Below are 20,455 nucleotides of genomic sequence, written 5' to 3'. Positions count from 1 at the left end.
TATTTTAGAGTCTGTTTAATCAACACTCCCTAGTATTCAAGAGGATTCCCTGGTGGCTCAGTGGTTAAGAATCTGCCTGCAAATGCAAGAGACCCAGGAGATGTGAGTTCAATCCCTGTGTCAGGAAGATCCCTTGGAGGAGGAAATGACAACCCACTTCAGTATTCCTGCCTGGAGAATTCCAGGGACAGAGGAGTCTGGAGGGCTACAGTCTATGGGGTCACAAAGAGTCAGACATGACTGAGCACACAGAGATGACACCCAAGTATCCAATGCTCTTCATGCTTATACCTGGGGAAGGATCCTATTCTATGCAACTAAATGTTGATGACTGATACTGTAAATCGTGTAGGAAGAGTAGCGCCCATTGACAGTAGGATCTTAAATATAACCGGAAACTAGAATTAGGAAAATTAGAATAGAAAACTATAACTGGTGTTCATCCTTCTACAGTCTGAAGCAGAAGGAGAAGAGATTGAGAAGAGGTGTCAAGAATACACAGAACTATACAAAAAAGGTCTTAATGACCCATATAATCACAACAGTGTGGTCACTCACCTGGAGCCTGATATACTGGAGTCTGAAGTCAAATAGGTTTTACCAAGCGTTATTACAAACAAGGCTAGTATCACAAAGAGTGGGACACAACTTAGCAACCGAACAACAGCCACGACCATTCTAGATGATTTCTTAAAGTCTTGTGGATTTAAACACCATTTGGTGACTCTCAAATTTGTATCTCCTAATCACAATGTTCTATGGATCCCCAAACTTGAAATCTGTTGGCTCTGTATCCCTATTTGTATGTGAAACAGACATCTCAATCTTTATGCCTAAGAACAACCACCCCTCCCACCAAACCCACTATTATTACCTCAATGCTTTACATTCTAGCAAGGACAACAACTATCCTATCGCTTTGGTTTAAAAAAAACAAAACAAAACCTTTGTCTTTTTCTTACCTATCAGCAGATCCCATTGGCTTTACTTCAAAATATATTCTAAATCCTACTCATTCTCAACATTTCCACTGCTACCACCTTCTATATTAGAAGGTGCCAAGCTAATTTATTCCCTGGGTGATCTTCCAGCTTGCACTTTAGAAGGTTAACCGTCTACCACCACAAGCAGCCATTTTAGATTATCCGCGCCCTAGCTCAAGAACATCCAATGGCTCCCATCTCCTTACCCTGCTTAATAAGAGTCCCGACCATGTCACTAAATCTCATTTCCCACAGTCATTAAAACTAGGCTACCTGTGCTCTAGGCACCCTGGCCTCCTTGCTTCCTCCCAAAACATCAAGCACATGAACCCTGAAGACTTTTGGAACTTGCTCTTATCCCTACCTGGACCATTCACCCTCAGGTTCTTCCAAGGCTGGCTGCGCTTTCATTTAGCTCTTTACTCAAATATCAAGACTGCAGTATTATTACCCAAGAGAGCACACTCCTTATTTCCTTTCCTTATAACTCATGTCAACTAAAGAATGCCTGCACATACTGATCACCTAAAAACACGCTTGGTTAAATGAATTTGGATTGTACTTATTCTTCACTACACTTGCTTTGTGAGGTACCTCACCGAGGTAGGCGTACAACAGACAGAGGCAGAAACCAGGTAAGGCCTGCCTTGCCGTTTTTGAGCCCGTTAGTAAGGACTGGCACAGGATCCCCTTGCAGCTCCGTCAGCCAGAGCTGGGCCTTAAGAACGCTCTTTCATTTTCTTGTCTAGCCAGGAAGGGGAACGGGTAAGCAGGAGGAAATGAGGCACAGAGAGGCTGAAGAGGGATTCTCGACTTTGTAGCATTCAGTTGAGAGAGAATCTACTATTATTTACTGCGGCGCTTGTTTTTACTGGGTGGCCTTGGACCTGGGCCTGCGATTCGATACAGAAATACCATGCGCAACGGACTAAGCAAAGAAGTCGGCCATTTTCCGAAACTAATTTCCGGGTAACTCCGCCCAGGAGTGTACGCAGGAAACGGGGGCGGATTTTATTGTGGGCCTAGCTCCGGAAACCACACCCTCGCGGGTGTCCCACCTTCGAGGATTCACAAAACTCACAGCGAAATTTAACAGTCGGCAGCGAAAGCGCGCACTCGAGAGCCAATGAGAGCCCAAGGAAGGGAACAGCGCCTGAGGAACACTCTGTATGTCCAAAAATGATTGGCTGAAGTCCTCCTCTCTTCTTTTTGGTATTGGCTGAACTGCTTTTCCCCGCCCACCCAGTCCGCTTTTTGTCTAGGTACTTCTGATTGGCTTCTCCTGGGCGGCGGGTGGGCAGGGTTGGGGATTGTCATCACGGATTGGTGGATTTGAGTACCTGGCGGCTCCTTCCAGAGTAAGGAGCCCGTCCCAGCTCTCTGTCCCGTCTCCCGACCCGTACGCTTTTCCCCAACTCTCGCGCACGAATGGTTAAAAAAAAAGGGCGGGGCGGGGCGGGGGGAGGCGGGGTGTTTGTGCGAGGCTCGAGCCCGCCAGCCAGGCCTCTAGCTCCCAGCGCGCGCCCTCAGCGAGGACCCGCGCGAGCTGCCCGTGACGCTGCCTGCGCTGTTTGAAACCGCAGAACCCGTTACGATCTTGGGGCAACTACCGTTCCAGCTGGTTCCGGAGTCCGGGCGTGCCAGAGGGGCGAGTGGCGGTCGCGAGGCGGCTCTGGCCTTTTGCGTCTCTGCAGCGTGGAGACTAGAACCGGCACTTTCGTAGGACGCCGCCTCCAATCGCGGCGCTGGCGCGGGCGGAGGCTAAAACACGGGGGTCCTGAGACAGAGGAAAACGCGCCAAGTTCCCGTCGGTGGTGGAGTGAGGAAGACCCTAGCGGTTCGGGCGCCCGGCTAGCGGAGCCGCTTCTGGCGCTCCTTGCCGTCCCGGGGCGGGGGCGGGCGCGGGAGGGCGCCGCTCCGGGGATGTAGTTGGTGCCCGCGCCAGGCAGGACCGAGCTGCAGCCCGGGTTCCCGCTCTTAAGAGCGAATGGTCACTTCCCCGCGGGGAGGGCGATAGGGTCAGCTTTTCCGTGGGTCGGGGGCCCCCGCGGGCCCGGGGCAGGGGCTTACCTGTCGCACCCGCACTCAGCGGGGTTGGACTTGCCGGCGTCACCGCCGCGGACCTCGCTCTGGGCCATGACCAGGTAAGGAGGGCCCGTGGAGGAGGGGCCGGTTCCCGGGCGCCGCGGGAAGTTCGGCCGGCGCCCAAGGGGGCCGCGGAGAGGACCCCCGGCTCCTTGGGTTGCCGCGTCCCCGCCCAGCTGCCAGCCTAGCCCTCCAGTCAGCGGCCGTGCCCCTTCCAGCCGCCGCTGGGGACTCGGGCAGGTGCGGGCCGGGCGTAAATAGGCCAACTCCGCGGGCGAGGGGCCGGGCGCTATAGTTTCGCTCCCAGACGCCTGCCGCCCGCCGCGTCTGACGGGCACGGACGGCAACACCGTCCGTCATCTCCTCAGTTTCTTTTCGGTTCTTAGAGTGTGCAGGGTAGGGACAAGAGATGTTTGCGCTCACGTTGTTCAGTGTCGGTGATTGCTAGAATTTACCGCGCAGTTTAACTTTTAGATTTTCTACAACTTTTTAGAACGCCACGTGTCTTAAACCTTTGTCGAGGATGTTATCCTAGTTTTATATTTTTCGTGAAAAGTTAGAATTGAGATGTGCCATATTAGAGGAAAGAACCTGAAACTAATGGGACTTTGTGTTCACGTTGTCATTTGGCCAAGAATATTTAATGTTCGATATATTGTGTTTTCTGCGAAACTTGATTTAGAGAAACATTTTTGACGTAACAGCCTCCCAGTGATAAGGACGGCCAGGAGCAAGAGGTGGTGTAGCTTAAGATATGGCACCTGGTAAACAGTTACATAGTCTAGGTAGGGCTAATGTTTAATCATTGCTTTGAGGAGCCCTGAGGATTGCTTTATTGATTAGGATTGATAGTTATTTCAGCTGCTGGGTCGTTTTTGTTGTTGTTGTTGAAGTCCGATTTCTCTCAGAGAATCCAGTTTCCGTCGTTTATTAGAATTGGCTCCTAAGAACAACCTTTGACAAGAATCACAAGTTATGCTCAGGGATCCCTGACACTGTAGTGCAGGCAAGTTTATCATTAGTGATAGCATTTCATACGAATAAATTGAGTTGGAGTGTGGAAATTTGCTTTCTAGGTATTGCTGAGATGTCTCAAAAAAGGGGCATGTGAAAGCTGAGTTTAGTGTTATGAATTCCCACTTCAGAGGCAGCCCAGTGAAATGCTTAAGGGTGTGAGTTTAGTTCATCCTTTACCTATATTTGAAAGTCATTGCTGAGCTTTTGGACTCTTAACTGATTTTCTGGTAATAGATAATTATTTCTAATATCTTCCTAATGAAAAACAGGACTGAAGTGTAAATGACTACCACAAATACAGCCTTTTTAAAAAAAATCCAAGTTTTATTATAAAACAGGGATGAAAGTTTGCACAAGGGAAGCTTTTCTTTTTTCCTACTTAAACCAGTATTTTAATTCTGTAGTTAGAAAAAGTTTGGAAAATTAGTATATTTTGGATTCTAGTGCATAAGAATTTGATATACACAAAATACAGCAGTTTTTTACACCATTATCTCAACTTCGAATACAGTTTATTACACAAGTTTTTAGGTGTAAACACGAGGTATAGGCCTTTTCTTGTATGCAGATTATACTTTAAATAGCTTATTTCATATAACTAGAAGAGACTTTAGAAGAAGAACTCAAGTCACTTCTAGACCTTTCATTTCCCATTCATCCCTCTTTTCCCCACCTTGTACTGTTGCTCAGTGTTTTCTGGGTGAACTAATAGATAAAGTTTTTACCCTTTAATGATAATACTTTACCACAGATCTCTTACTAAAGTGGGGTATTTTGTGATGCTACCCTTAAATGTAATAACAGGCTAATAAAAGTTCAGTATCATGACTTTTTTGTTGTTGTTTAAGAGTTAAGGACAAATGGCAGCTTGTTCATTTAAGCAGTAAACATTGACTGGCTCTTATTAGTGGGCATTAGATTTTCCAATACAAAGTTCTAATTAGTACCATTCCTTGGTAAATTTGTTTTCAGAACTGATGATTTTATTGCCAACAGTTGATAACTGAAAACTAATAACCTTTTCTCTGATTAACAGATATGATTGGTGATTACAAGATCCCTGTATAAGTTAATTCCTGTCAACTGCTTGGGATTTGAGGAGAAAATGCCTGGTGTCATACCTAGTGAAAGTAATGGGCTTTCAAGAGGTAGTCCATCCAAAAAAAACAGACTTTCCTTGAAGTTTTTTCAGAAAAAGGAAACCAAGAGAGCCTTGGATTTCACAGATTCTCAAGAAAATGAAGAAAAGACTTCTGAATATAAAGGATCTGAAATGTATGTATGTTATTTTTAGCATATTTCTGTACTTCTAAAAATTCTATATCAATGAGAAAGCAGGGAACTTGGTTTGATTGCTACAATCATTCTGACCTGATAGTCCTCAGAGGGGTATAAAAAAACACACGTTAGTGAGACAAGTCTAGCAGTGTATAGTAGAAACCGGATAAAACTGCTGGTTCCCCACAGGGATCACGTCACAGTTAATATAACTCACTCAAATTGTGTTTGTCCAGTTAGACTAACTTAGAGAAGTATTTATTGACTGAAATTATTTTTCAGTTTTAATCTGATTGTAGTGCAACATGTTTTATGTAAGGGTAAAGAAATTTGTGGTGGTCTTTTGGTTCGGAAGACCTGACAGTTACCTGAGATGCACTTTGTAGTCATACCTAGTACGTGAATTCTCAAACCTACAAGATACACTTTTGATGCAATAAATCCTTCAGTGATTGAAAAGAAATCAGAACAGAATGATATTCTTTGTTTCACCAATAGTGTTCTAGTTGGAGTCTACACTTGCTCTAAATTCAACACACAGTCACTCTGCTATGACTAATGTATATTTGGTCCCCTGTGTAATTTCCTAGTATTGGTATTTACCAATAATCAGTTTAGGAGATTATGTGTAAACCTCTTATTTACCAGCTTCATGCCTATAAATACCTTAAGGTAATAAGAATAATAACAGTTGTAAAATAAATAAAAATGCTTTGAGGACTATTTGTTAAAATGAGGTTAAAGAATTATAAACTTGAACAATTCATTTTTAAGTGGAGGACAGCCGTATAAGCATCTTCATAGACTTGGTTTCCTCTTAGTCTTTTATTAACAGAATCTGACTTAGTGCAGCCTCTCCCAAATAGTGTCATACTCCCAGGATTCTGTTCAGAATTAAACTACTTGATAAAAACGTCATGTTGGCTAAACAAATGATAGTACCAGTTCTGCAGTTTTCTACTTTGTAAAATGGGATTAACAGTCCTTTAGTGGAATTGTTTGAAGCTTGTTGGCTCTAATAATATTATTAAAGTGCTTGTAATACTTTTATTCTGGATGTACAGCAGTTTTTACACCTGTAAAGATTAATTCTGTTAAAGTGCCATCTAAATAAAATCCATGTACTTATCTACAACTTTTGGGGAAAGACTAAGTCTAGGGAAGTAGTATTCCCACTTTAAGATTTTACTTTGTTATCTGTTTCTTTTTTCTATACTTAATAGTGATCAAGTTGTTCCTGCGGCACAGTCCTCGCCTATAAACTGTGAGAAGAGAGAAAATTTGCTACCATTTGTGGGACTGAATAATCTTGGCAATACTTGTTATCTTAATAGTATACTTCAGGTAAGTTGACAGTTGTGCTATATCATAAAATTTTAGTATGCAAAGAATAATGTAACTGTTTTCTGAGAATCTAGGTTATTGGAGGATTTCAGTTGTCCATACTGTCTTTGCCTTTGGTTGTAAATAAAACATAATGGGGTAAAATAATCATGATTCTAAATTCATGTTATAAATTTCCTTTGAGGTAAGAGAAAATGATATATTAACATTGGGATAGCAAAGTTGAGTAGATATTAGTTAAATTGAAGATACTAAACCTTTAGTTTTCTGTCCAGTTGATTCTATATGATATGAGGAGAAGGGGACAAGGGGATGACAGAGGATGAGATGTTGGATGGCATCACTGACTCAGTGAGGTAGTTTGAATAAGCTCCAGGAATTGGTGAGACAGGGAAGCCTGGGGTGCTGCAATCCATGGGGTCGCTAAGAGTCAGAAACGATTGAGCGACTGAACTGAACTGATACGTGTTTTACGCCTTGAAACTACGTATTTTCATGTTGTACACTTCAGGCTCAGTGCTTTGCTACAGAGGAAAAATAGCAGGCTACTATGATGAAAGGGAACAATTTTTGACACACATACTAATCTCAAAATTTTAAGTAATACTTATTTGAAAACATACTCTTCAAAAACCATGATAGCATTTTAATGATTTTTTAGGTATATCGTTTTTGTAAATACTCAAAACAGTCTCATTTTATAGGTTTTATATTTTTGTCCTGGTTTTAAATCTGGAGTGAAGCACTTATTTAATATCATTTCAAGGAAGAAAGAAGCCCTAAAAGATGAAGCCAATCAAAATGATAAGGTAAAAAATAAAATTAATAAAATTCACTTGCTTAGAAATGAAAAAGTAATAAATACAGAGGATTTGGGAGAATAACCAAGATAATTTCTCTTAAATTTACATGTGAAAATTAAATTTCTTATTGGCAATTATTTTTCATTCTTGTGGAGTAGGCAGTTTGCTTAATTATATCCCCTTTTATATTTTTCTCTAGTCCTCTTGATTTATTATTTATCAGTAAACACTTTTACACATACCACCATAATACATTGTGCCCTTTTTACCCTATTGTATTTTCAAATTGACTCATTTTTACTATTTATGTAAATTTGAAGAAACCTTTGACTTACATAATTAAGAAACCATTATCACCCACATAATAGAAAGTAAGCAAAAATATACTTAAATTTTTTTTGAAGTTTATTTTGTATATTTCCAAAAAATTAGCCTTATGAAATTAGAGTTAGAAAAACTAGTATTGTCTAGTGAGAAAAAGGGGTAAGTTAATTTGTTCATAAATAAAAACATTTGTGTGTTTCTTGACAGGGAAATTGCAAAGAAGATGCTTTGGCAAGTTATGAACTAATATGCAGCTTACAGTCCTTGATCATTTCAGTTGAACAGCTTCAGGCTAGTTTTCTATTAAATCCAGAGAAATACACTGATGAACTTGCTACTCAGCCAAGGCGACTACTTAACACACTCAGGTATAGCCTATTATATGATTTTAGGATTCCGATGTAGCTACTTATTACTCTCTTTGGAGGAGAGTGATATGTGAACAATGGGGGGAATAAATGGCAAGGAAAACAGAAACGACAGGTCTATAGTCCTGATATCCCAGAGGCTCAAAAGACTGGAAATTTTTCCTAAGATTGGTACTAAATTCATTAAATCTGAATTTGTATGAGTTTATATTCATATTTACCTGTAATGTGAATATTCATACATTTCTGTAGAAGTAGTAATGTGTATAATTACGGAATACTGTCCCTATTTTGTCAGTAATACGTATTTTACTTATGTGCCAGGTTTTTTTAATCTGAAAATTTCTGAATTACCAAATACACTTGGTCCCAAGGATTTCAGATAGAAATCCTTTGGTCTGTATCCAAAATATGTTATACACAAGAACAACAAATTCCAAGCCTTCTATTTTTGTTGTGTGTATTCAGAAGAAAACTATTAACTGAATTAGATTTCTTTGTAATATTGTCTTAAAAAAATGAAACTTTATCCTATATATAAAAAGGCTTTATCCAAAATATTATGGGGTTTTAAGTCTTTTAAAAATTATTTCATTGTTTAGGAATAGACCTACATGTAACTTACTGCCACACATTTGTTAAGAGGCAGTGTAGCATGGTGGCCAGGGGTAGGTTGAAGCCTGACTTTCGCATCTCTGTGACTGACCTGGACAAGTTATCTGTAAATAGTGGGGATATAATAGTTACCTCATAGGATTATTGTGAGGATTACACATATAACATAAAAAGCATTTAGAAGGAATTCCCTGGTGGTCCAGTGGTTAAGACTCCATGCTTTCATTCCCAAGGACCTGAGTTTGATCCCTGGTCAGAGAAGGAAGATCCCACAAGCAGTGCAGCTTACCCATGCACCACCTCCTCCAAAATGAAAAGTTTGAGACTTTCCCTGCAGTCCAGTGGTTAAGACTCTGCACTTCCACTGCTGGGGCACAGATTTGACCACTAGTCAGGGAATTAGATCCCACAAGCTGTGCTGCAAGGCCATAATACTTACCTATCCATATATAAAACATTTTGAATAAAATGTGCATAGTAAACATTGTGTACATATTAGCTATTATTAATAATATTTAGGAGATCAAAGTATTTGTGATGATGAAAATGAGATTAAATCTGTTTTTCAGTTAAAAGTTTACCTAAACGTTTAACCTAAAAGTTTCAGATTAGTAGCTGAATAAATATTTCTGGACTTTAATAGTTCTGTAATGGCAAGGTGGTTTTTTGTTTTGTTATTATATCTTCAAAACTAGAATAGATGAAATGAAAATTTTTGTTTATAGGGAACTCAACCCTATGTATGAAGGATATCTACAGCATGATGCACAGGAAGTATTACAGTGTATTTTGGGAAACATTCAAGAAACATGCCAACTCCTAAAAAAAGAAGAAGTAAAAAATGTGGAAGACTTATCTACTAAGGTAGAAGAAGAATATCAGAAAGAGGAAATGAGTGATAATAACAGCATGGAGATGGACAGTATGAAGCATTCTGAAGACTACAGAGAAAAACTCCCAAAAGGAAATGGGAAAAGAAAAAGTGATGCTGAATTTGGTAACATGAAAAAAAAAGTTAAAATCTCTAAGGAACACCAGTCTTTGGAAGAAAACCAGAGACAAACCAGATCAAAAAGAAAAGCTGCAGGTGATACATTAGAGATTCCTCCTAAAATAATCCCCAAGCACATTTCTGAAAACGAGAATGCAAGATCCTCCCAAAGGAAATCAAAAGTTAAAATAAATTGGTTAAAGTCTACAGCTAAGCAACCCAGCATTCTTTCCAAGTTCTGTAGTATGGGTAAAATAGCAACAAACCAAGGATCCAAAGGACAGTGTAAAGAAAATGAATATGATCTTGAAGAGGACTTGAGGAAGTATGAAAATGATAATACAACTAATGATTGTGAACTTGAGTCTCCAGGGAATAATGATATGCCCATTAATGTTAATGAAGTTAAGCCCATAAACAAAGGTCAGTATAATTTATTCTTGAACATTGATAGGAAGATTAACAGCTGCAGAATTGGCATTTTCTTAGATGCATATACATCTGGTATAAGTTTTAAGTTTAACACAGTGTGAACTAGTTTTTCAAGCACTGCACTTACATGTATTTTATGTGTGTATCTTAAGGTAATAGTAATTTATGTTTATAAATTAGGGGAGTTTAATACATCTTAATGACAAGAGAATATATGCAGTATTTGACGTAAACTCATGAAAGAAATTGCATCTACTAGGTAGTTGTATCATAATTGAACTGGATTTCTACTTAGGTTCACACAGATTTCAGGGAAAATCTGTAGAACTGACACACTTTGGGATATCTTTGGGAAGGGAGTTTTAAGACATAATTGTGTTGAAACTCTTCATTGAGGTAACAGTAATTCATATATTCAAATTTTTCTTTACAGTGAGTTTATACTACATGATTGTCACCTCTTAATGCTGATAAGCAAGTTGAAATGTGAAAATCAGCCTTTTATTCATGGTCTACTTTAAATGGAATAATGGTTATTTGGGCTGTACTGAAAAACTCATCTGTATAGATTTGTGTTTTCTTTTTTTTGTTTTAGGTGCAGAGCAAATTGGTTTTGAGCTAGTTGAAAAATTATTTCAAGGTCAGCTGGTATTACGGACTCGTTGCTTAGAATGTGAAAGTTTAACAGAGAGAAGAGAAGATTTTCAAGACATCAGTGTACCAGTGCAAGAAGATGAGCTTTCCAAAGTAGAGGAAAGTTCTGAAAGTAAGCAAAATCTTGAGTCTTGCACGGATCATGGGATAATTTCAGTTTTCCTCAAAACTGTCTAATAAGTAGCTTATATAATTATTGAGGGGAAAAAAATGTCTTTAGTGTAATAAAATCGTTCTCTTGTATAGCTTCATTTGTTAATAGTTAACTATATTTGAAAATTATGGCATCTTTATTTTGATGTATAGAGTATGTTATAATGAGAAAATGAAATGCTTTAATAAGTTGATTTTTGGCTACCTGAGTATCTGCGCTGTTGAGGATATTTTTGTTGACAACATATTTGAACCTAATGTTCTGTTGTGTAAACCACAAAAAGAAGAGTAATGTCATGGGAAATGATTGAGACTGGTTTACCTGTTTAGATATTGTAAATCGACTTAAATATAAACTAAAATCTGTGTCTCATGGAGTCAGAGTAGGCTTATTTTGATTTTGCTCTTTCCTCAATATTTTTTGACCAGATATGAAATATTTAGAGGTATGTGCTCTGTTGAAGAAAGTTACTAGTTTCTGAAACTAAAAATAAATCTCTTTAGTTATATTTTTTAGGAAGGATTGGTTGATTAAAAGTACATGCTAATTTTGAATATAAAAAGTTATAGCTTAGCTTTTGAGAGATTTTTCACTTGTGAGTGACAGGATTCTCTTGTGTAGTTTCTCCAGAGCCAAAAACAGAAATGAAGACCCTGAGATGGGCAATTTCACAATTTGCTTCAGTGGAAAGGATTGTAGGAGAAGATAAATATTTCTGTGAAAACTGCCATCATTATACTGAAGCGGAACGAAGTCTTTTGTTTGACAAAATGCCTGAAGTTATAACTATTCATTTGAAGTGCTTTGCTGCTAGTGGCTTGGAGTGAGTATTCTGAAGTTTTATTCAAAATACTATGATATTTACTATAAAGGAAAAAAAACATCATTTTAACCCTTGCTAATATTTCTTAGACTATCAAAATCATTTTATTTAATAAAGAACATAAAATATGTCTTATACACGTGTGTGTGTGTGCTAAGTTGCTTTAGTCATGTTCAACTCTTTGCAACCCCATGGACTGTAGCCTGCCAGGCTCCTCTATTCATGGGATTTTCCAGGCAAGAATACTATAGTGGGTTGCCATGCCCTCCTCCAAGGGATCTTCCCAAACCAGGGATCAAAACCACATCTCCTACATTGGCAGGCAGGTTCTTTACCAGTAGTGCCACCTTGGAAAACCTCTTACATGGATCTTATAAGTACATAGAGGTTGTATTAATAATTACTAGTAGGTAATGAGTTAACTAGGACATAACCAATCAGAGGGCTGCTGCTCAGACACAAGTCTGATGACAAAAAACGAACTACTGGAATATAGACCCCACTCAGCTTCACCACTCACGGACTGTCCTTAAGACCTCTTTCATCTCTTCCTGCTGTCAGCATCCAGCTGCATATGATTTGTTCATTTTCATTCCTTATTATTGTAATGGATTTGAAAAAGCAAGGCACAAATTTTGTTTATACATCACCATTTTTTTTGAGGGGAGAGAAACAAGCAAAATTATTTTAGTTTTAAGGTAAGTAAGACAGGAAATAAAACAAGTATGAACAATTTGAGAGATTTTTCTATAGTTGAACATTTAAGTATTTAAAAGATTTTAAAATAATATCAAAATTCTAGCTATTTTTAGATAGACTGCCTTTTCTGACATGTAGATATAATGTCATTGTAGCTTTTATTCCTTTCTATATTAATGAGTTGTTTGAAATTACCATGAGAGCTTCCCAGTAGCTCTCCACACGTTTTATTTTGCCAGAAGATGACATAGTCCTTTCTTTCAGTGGACTTTTTCTTTGCTACAGTATAGCTTTTTCTTGTCCCCAAATCTTGGTTGTAGAGACAGATTTCACACTACAGTGATTTATTAGATTTACAGGAAAAGAGATTTGAAGATCAGTCGTTTTTTAAAATGTTATTTTCTTGCTGTACAAAATTAGGAAAATAAACAAAAGGGGGAAGTGCCATATATCCTACACAGAAGCACCTATTAGTACTGTAGGTATTTCAGTATTCTTTGTGTAAATGTCATACAAAATTTGGGTGGTGGTGTTTTTATTCATATGAGCAATAAATATTAAGGTTTGTTCAGCCTTTTTACTTGGTTTCACATTGGATGTAAAGCTGAATATATAAAGTGGAACCCCAGAAAACCATTTTTTTTTTTTCCTTTCAAAGGTTTGACTGTTATGGTGGTGGACTTTCCAAGATCAACACTCCTTTACTGACACCTCTTAAATTGTCACTAGAAGAATGGAGCACAAAGCCAACCAACGACAGCTATGGACTATTTGCAGTTGTGATGCATAGTGGCATTACAATTAGTAGTGGGCACTATACTGCTTCTGTTAAAGTCACTGACCTTAACAGTTTAGAACTAGATAAGGAAAATTTTGTGATCGACCAAATGTGTGAAATAGGTAAGCCAGAACCATTGAATGAGGAGGAAGTAAGGGGTGTGGCTGAAAATTGTGACAATGAAGAAGTGTCTATTAGAGTCAGTGGAAATAACCAGCCAAGTAAAGTTTTGAACAAAAAAAATGTAGAAGCTATTGGACTTCTTGGAGGACAAAAGAGCAAGGCAGATTACGAGTTATACAACAAAGTGTCTAATCCTGATAAAGTTGCCAGTACAGCACTTCCTGAAAATAGAAATTCTGAGACTAACAATACTAATGGGACCCATGAATCTGATAGTAATAAGGAATCCAGTGACCAAACAGGCATTAACATTAGTGGTTTTGAGAACAAAATTTCATATGTAGTGCAAAGCTTAAAGGAGTATGAGGGGAAGTGGTTGCTTTTTGATGATTCTGAAGTGAAAGTTACTGAAGAGAAGGACTTTTTGAATTCTCTTTCCCCTTCTACATCTCCTACATCTACTCCTTACTTGCTATTTTATAAGAAATTATAGAGTGTATTTTCCTTGTGTATATATTAAAGAGACATGGATAAACATCGGTAAACTGATTACATCAAAGTAGCTTATCTTTTGAAGCTATTGGATATTATTGGTCTCTAGGTTTTTATATAAATAGTGAAATTTGAATTATTGAAAACCATGTTAATTTTTAGACTTCATTTTCCTTAGTAGAGACTAGTGATAACATTAGCTTCTGGGAACAAACTTGTATAGGTTCTTAACTGAATTATTCAAAATTGAAGCATTTAAACACTTTTGAATTTACATCTATCTTTTGTGTTTGCTTTTTAAAATAAAGTGCTTGTATTTGTATCTCCATGTTTTGGAGTAATTATATACACAATGTTTATAGGTCTTGTGGGTTTTCAGCTAAGAAGCAGAATCTCATTTCAGTACATATAGTTTTGTAAATCATAAACCAAACCTTAGATGGGCTATATTACAGGCACAAACCCTGGAATATGTATGTATTCACAACAGTGTACATTTTGTGCCTTGAATCACTTTGAAAAATATCTCAGAAAACTTGTAGAGTCAGTCCTCTTCTATCTTCACCAGAATTTTATGTGTATTTATGAAAAGGATTCTGTATACTAGTAAATCTTTGGGGGGCATGGGCTAATTTGTATCCCTTCATAGTCATACTCTGCACGGTCTGTATATAGTACATCAAACTTAGAGGTGTGACCTTAAATTTAACTTTTTTAAAAACCAGGAGGTCAATAAAATGTAAACTGCTTAACAACGATGTATACAAATGCTTGAATTTTTTACTTGCATATTTTTACCATATATATAGCTGGATTCTCTTTAAAAAAAGACTGTGTGTGTATAAACATACTATAAACATACATACATAGAAGAAAATAAACATGCATAATTACCTTTAATAATACTCAATACTTTCTGACAGTTGGAGGTGAAGAAATTTTCAAATAGAAACTGTGCTTATTGGTCCATCTTAACTGTCATACCTAGTTTTCCTTTAAAGTAGATGTATAACTTTAAGGAATCCAAAACTGGAGAACTTAAGGCTTTAGGCACAGAAAAACTGGGTTAAATTTTCACTTTTAACATTAAATTGGTAAATAATCAGTTATGACTTGTTAAAGGACATTCCTGATATTAAGAATATTAAAAATCCAAAGAATATATAATTCTTGGAATAACACTGCTATACCCCATTTCAACAAATAAGAGTACCAGTCAACTAATAATCTATACAGTTAATGTCTTACAAATTCTTTTACAAGATGGTGTGATATAAAAAGTCACAGTCCACACCTCTTTTTACATTCAGAATCAATGGGACCTTTTAAAAATAAGAGCTCAGAACACCACCTATAAGCAGTTGAGGGAGTAGGAGTCACTAATAGAACTCTTAAAACATCCTTAACATTACTTTATGAGTTCTGATGGAGTAGTTCTAGGACAGAACTTGGGCTTCTGTAACACTCAAGAGACAGCTATGGTTAAGAACTAGTATAGCTTGCTGACACAAAAATTTTCTCTCTTAAGAAAACTGAAGAACACAGTAGGCTAAGTTCAGAAGTGTTCAGTTATACCAGTGTTTTGAGAGGAAGCCTCTTCTGATCATTAAGTCATACAAATCTTAAAGTTCTTGATAGTCTCTGAGATGGGTGGCATCTCATATATGTGTGACTTTATGAGAAATGACCTAGGAATTCCTTAATATTCTTTCATCCACCCTTAAGAGGAGACTATGTAAATAAGTTATCGATTTTTGCTTGCTTTAAAGAGTTTCTGTCCTTGACTCTGCCTTTCCTTATTGTCCATCTGGATCCTCTGTTTTCAAATAAATATTTTTTAAATATTTATTTTTGAGGTTATGCTTTTCTGACTCCCTAGTTGACCCATTTTGGTTCACCTGTAACTCACCTGAAAAACCTTTGAGATTGTCTTTGAACTGATGTAGATAAGAGGAATTTGAGATAATGTTGCCTGTTAAAAAGAGGCTGGAGCAGGGGATATTAGCCATCAGATCTATGCTCTTAGAAGAATGAAAGTACCGTGTTTGATCAGTTCTTCAGTGATTCATGTAAGTGGTCAGTAGATCAAAGGGACAGATTACAAGTGATCCTTCCTAAAACTGCACAAAGAAAAATTGTTCAGACATTTTCAGAAATCCTTAATATACTCTTCCTTGGAAAAGCTTGCCAAATATATGTTGGAAAAAACCCGAATTAGTTTTTCATATCATAAAAGTTACAATTTTAAATTAATTAGCTCTCAACTTTGACAGGTAATTTTACCTTTTATACATGTACTTTGTAAAATCTATACAAGTATCAAAAAATATAATTTCTTATCCACCTGATAGATGAAAACCAAACACTAACTCTTATTTTTATGGTGATGTAAATAAGTTTAAAGCAGATTTCTAATTTATCAGTTTAGATCACTAAAAACCGATGAAATGACTGATGTAATTTGAAACAGGAAGCATTCATTTTAGTTGCATAAGAGTAAAAACTGATGAAATGACTGGCTTATTTAATTTGAAACAGGAGTTGTTCATTTTAGTTGCTAAGAGTCAGCTCATACTAGCATTAACTATAAGGTTGAGTCAGAGATCAAACCGGGTATTAACTATCCTAGGGTATAATCATTTATAGAGAGAAGTTATCAGGTAGTTACTTCTGCAGTTCTAAATACCATTTTGGGGTGTCTGGAAAATACCTTAGAAACCAGTCTGAAGACTTAAGCCAATTATCAACTTATTTCCATCTATTTATTTAATTTGGAGCTATTATGTGGGCCCATAAAGTGACTGTCAATTATGATTTTCATTTTGCTATTTTTGCAACTATTTCTTGAGTCAACTAACTCATTCTCTGCTTTTATCAATAAAAAAATTTTTTAAGTCTTTTAATTAGTGTAAACGTTCACATATTTAATAGTACCTTTAAAATAAGCATTACTACATTTAAAATGGTTCCAAAACAAATCTATAAATGGTAATATAAATTAAAAAATACAAACTTAAAGTAAATAAATTTAACGTTAGCTATGGTATAAATAATGGTAAATGTAAGTGTACCTTTGAGTCATTAAAATGTCTTTTTAAAAAAGGACAGCATATTATCAGAACATTAGAAACCACAGCCATGATTCTCAAACTTCACCAATTGCCATTTGGTGTTATTTTGGCCACTGCATTCTTCCATGAGTAAATTAATGCTATAATTTCCAGAATTAAGTCCCAAGTCTTTTTCAATAGCTCTTAAATTCTTTTCACACTCAGTGTTGAATACATGGCTTTTTTCAAATGAATAAGACAAGTGCATTATTAGAGATCCATTTTGCGCAGACTCATTCGACTGAAGGAATCTCTGGAGAGAAAATGAAAGAATATAACTATGAGAAAACAATTTTTATATAATCCTCTAAAATGTTTACATGCTTTCTGCCAGTTATCTCAAAGTTTTGCCACCAAAACCTTATTAACTTTTAAAACTTGTGCAAGCAAAGCTCTTTACTTTCAAGTTACATGCTCATCCTACACACTATTTGCTCTATACATTCTAATTTGTAGACTTCTCTATAGATTTGAAGTAACACTGTCCAGGTTCATTGATCATTTATTCATTTGTCCAATAAATGTATTAGATATTTGATTAAACAGGTACTAAGGGGTGTAATGGGAGAGATTTCAGGAGATTTACTTGAGGTTAAAAGGCAAAACACAGGTATTTTATTTAAAATAGTAAACTCTAAGCCTTAAATCAGTGGCTCTCAAGTTTTGGGCATTTAGGTCCTTTATACACTCTTAAAATTGAGGACCCCAAAGGAAGCTTTTGTTTATGTGGATTATATATTGATATTTACAAAAACAGAAATTAAAACTAAGACTTTTAAATCATTTCATAAAATAAACCATTATACATTAGTGTAAATAGGATTTTTTATTAAAATTTGCAATAATTTTAGAAGAGTTTAAATTCAGAAAATTATTTTTTAAATAATTTTTAAATATTTTAAAATAATTAAGTAAATTTAGAAGATAATTTTGCTTACCTTTCCTGACATAAATGTTAATGTCTTAAGATTTACAATCTCTAGGAAAGGAGAGGACAGATACAAAGAGATTGTATTCAGCTTTGAATCTCAAAACTTGGTTTTGTTTTTTTGGAAAATAGTCTTGGAAGATAGTTTGTCAAGAAAAAGTATTTTCTAAGCTCCAAAAAACTGCCTGCAAATACTAAAAACTAAAGTTTGGAGGAATAACCATCATAGTAGAAGGCACAATTCAGGATACTGGTGTAAGGGAAGCTTCCTTCAGACAGAAACAATAAGTCTTTCCACTGAAAGGAGTTGGAGAAATTTGATGGAAGTGAAACTAGCATTAGGAGACCTGACTATTTCAGGTACCCAGCACTCTATCCCAGGACCTTTGGCCAATGAATATAAGACTGGTGAAGGTAGGTAGAGGCAAGAAGTAGTCAGACATTCCGAAAAGACAAAGTGAAGCCAAAAGTGGAGGGGACTAGTGTTGCTTCCCAACAAGGGTTTCAAGAGGAAACCACCTAGGGTGTCTTGCATAGTAAAATATATTTTGCCAGAGAAGGGCTCTAAAACAGGCGTTTTGGTCTCCTGCTCCTGTACATGGTCTGTCTACATGTTCCCTGCAGGGGACATGACATACAGCGTCCACTTAGTATACATTTTCAGAGGTCTAGAAGTACACAAATATTCTGTCACTGAAGAACAGCAAATATTACCAGATAATCAAATAGCCAGCTTAATCTTCTTATGTATCAATAGCATACATGCTGTTTATATAAGCAACTTCAAATGCCTTCCAAATAATTGATCAAGTAAGTATAATTTAATAGCTTCACTATTATAATTTTTTAAAAAGGGGGTGGTAAAATATTGGTTTTACCAATTACCAATTACCACAGTAATCCAAGAGATGTATGTACATTTTGATTTAAAAATGCAAAGAATGCAGTTTACTTTTAGCAGTTATCATGCCCTGTCCAGAATTCAGGGGTTAAAAGTAAAAATGTTAAGTGCTGTCCTTGGAACTTGACATGCCATTTAATTTCCACAACCTCTTCAAGGCAAGAATTTTACAGAGGAGAAATCTAAAATTAGATTAAATTATCTACTCAAATAAAATTAGGATCAGCTGTAGAAACATTCCAAGTTATTTCCACTTCTAATTTTGTCACACTGAGAAAATAAAGGAAAATAGTGATGCTTTCTTAGATACTCAGCGCAGTTATCTGTTTTGATCCAAATCTAGAAGGACATATTATATACTATTTACTGTCAGGGATAATGGAAATGAATACCCAGTTTCAGGGTATATTTTAGCAAATTCTCAACAGCAATACCAGAAACTTTGACAGGACATTAAAAGAAACAGTTTTAGAAAATAAAACTTATGTGTGGTATCCTGGTTAGTATGAGAACTTGACTTTATTATTCTCTTTATCACAGACTTTTATCTGGTAGGCTGATTCAGGTATAGCTGACAGAAGGCTTACAAAAGTTGAACCTGTTAGGTTTCAGAAGACATAATATTTGAAGCCATTTAGTACAAGGTAAACAAATTCACTATTTAAATAATTCAAGTGGATTTCATTTTTCTGAAGATACAAAATAAAAGAAAGAAACATGCATACCTGTGGCAGGTAACAGGTAATACTGCCTTGTATAACTGAGGGATCTTTCGGTTTATCAGAGGCTGTAAGGCCTCTTTAAGGCGATGATAATTTCTCTCCAGTTCCCTTTGATACTCCTTTTGATCTGGCCCAATTAAGCTCTTATTTTTCCTTAAGGCATCTTCACACCTAGGGAAAACAGTGTGTCATCAAAAGATTTCTTTTGATATAGTTTGAAGGCTTAGTGCTACATATATATATATATATATATATATATATATATATATATATACACACCATGATGAGGGCATTCACTTTGTCTGTTGTATGTTAAACATCCTCTCCTGCAATTAGGTTTAAGGTAGGGAAGCAAGGACCAACATAGTTTCTTTAAAATCTAATTTCCACTTTTAGTTTTCACAGTTGAAAATTATGTATTTTTTAATATTAAATCTGACACCCCCTTCCCCCCACACACATACACATCACTGCTAGACTATAAGTTCTTTAGGGTATATAACCATACTCATATACTCAATGGCATCTGGCACAGTGGTTTGCCTGTATTCAAATAAAAGTTTGTTAAATTAATAGATGGACTTCCCTGGTGGCTCAGTGGTAAAGAGTCAGCCTGCCAATGCAGGAGATGTGAGTTCAACCCCTGGGTCAGGAAGATTCCCTGGAGAAGGAAATGGCAACTCACTACAATATTCTCGACTGGGAAATCCAAGGTACAGAGGAGACAGGCATGCTATATAGCCCATGGGGTCACAAAAGAGGAGGCCATGACTTATCAGTGAAAAATAAAAAATTGAATAGTTTGATATTGCTTATTCAATTCAGATTATT

At 36.7% G+C, this 20,455-nt stretch overlaps 2 protein-coding genes across 6 annotated transcripts in view; one reads left to right on the top strand and one right to left on the bottom strand.

Moving 5' to 3' along the window:
* The first annotated feature begins 2,753 nt into the window (after positions 1 to 2,753).
* USP1 (ubiquitin specific peptidase 1) lies at positions 2,754 to 14,285 on the top strand. Its single transcript, XM_065911799.1, has 9 exons — positions 2,754 to 3,127; positions 5,122 to 5,360; positions 6,587 to 6,707; positions 7,412 to 7,516; positions 8,042 to 8,202; positions 9,543 to 10,231; positions 10,836 to 11,006; positions 11,670 to 11,871; positions 13,229 to 14,285. The coding sequence occupies exons 2-9, from the start codon at positions 5,191 to 5,193 to the stop codon at positions 13,962 to 13,964; spliced, it is 2,355 nt and encodes a 784-aa protein (XP_065767871.1). The 5' UTR covers positions 2,754 to 3,127; positions 5,122 to 5,190; the 3' UTR covers positions 13,965 to 14,285.
* Positions 14,286 to 16,860: 2,575 nt separating this feature from the next.
* DOCK7 (dedicator of cytokinesis 7) overlaps positions 16,861 to 20,455 on the bottom strand; it is a 186,835-nt gene continuing 183,240 nt past the window's right edge. For all 5 annotated transcript variants that reach the window (XM_065911740.1, XM_065911761.1, XM_065911772.1 and 2 more), the window contains 2 exons: positions 19,628 to 19,795; positions 16,861 to 17,326 (listed from right to left, as the gene is read on the bottom strand). In XM_065911740.1, the coding sequence (XP_065767812.1) occupies positions 17,284 to 17,326; positions 19,628 to 19,795 (211 nt within the window). In that variant the 3' untranslated portion in view covers positions 16,861 to 17,283. The remainder of the gene's footprint in view (positions 17,327 to 19,627; positions 19,796 to 20,455) is intronic.

Source organism: Muntiacus reevesi, chromosome 1, assembly GCF_963930625.1.
Source record: "Muntiacus reevesi chromosome 1, mMunRee1.1, whole genome shotgun sequence".
In the NCBI taxonomy this organism is placed as follows: domain Eukaryota; kingdom Metazoa; phylum Chordata; class Mammalia; order Artiodactyla; family Cervidae; genus Muntiacus; species Muntiacus reevesi.
Note: the sequence above shows the minus strand (reverse complement) of the source record. Positions and strands in the feature narration are given on the sequence as shown.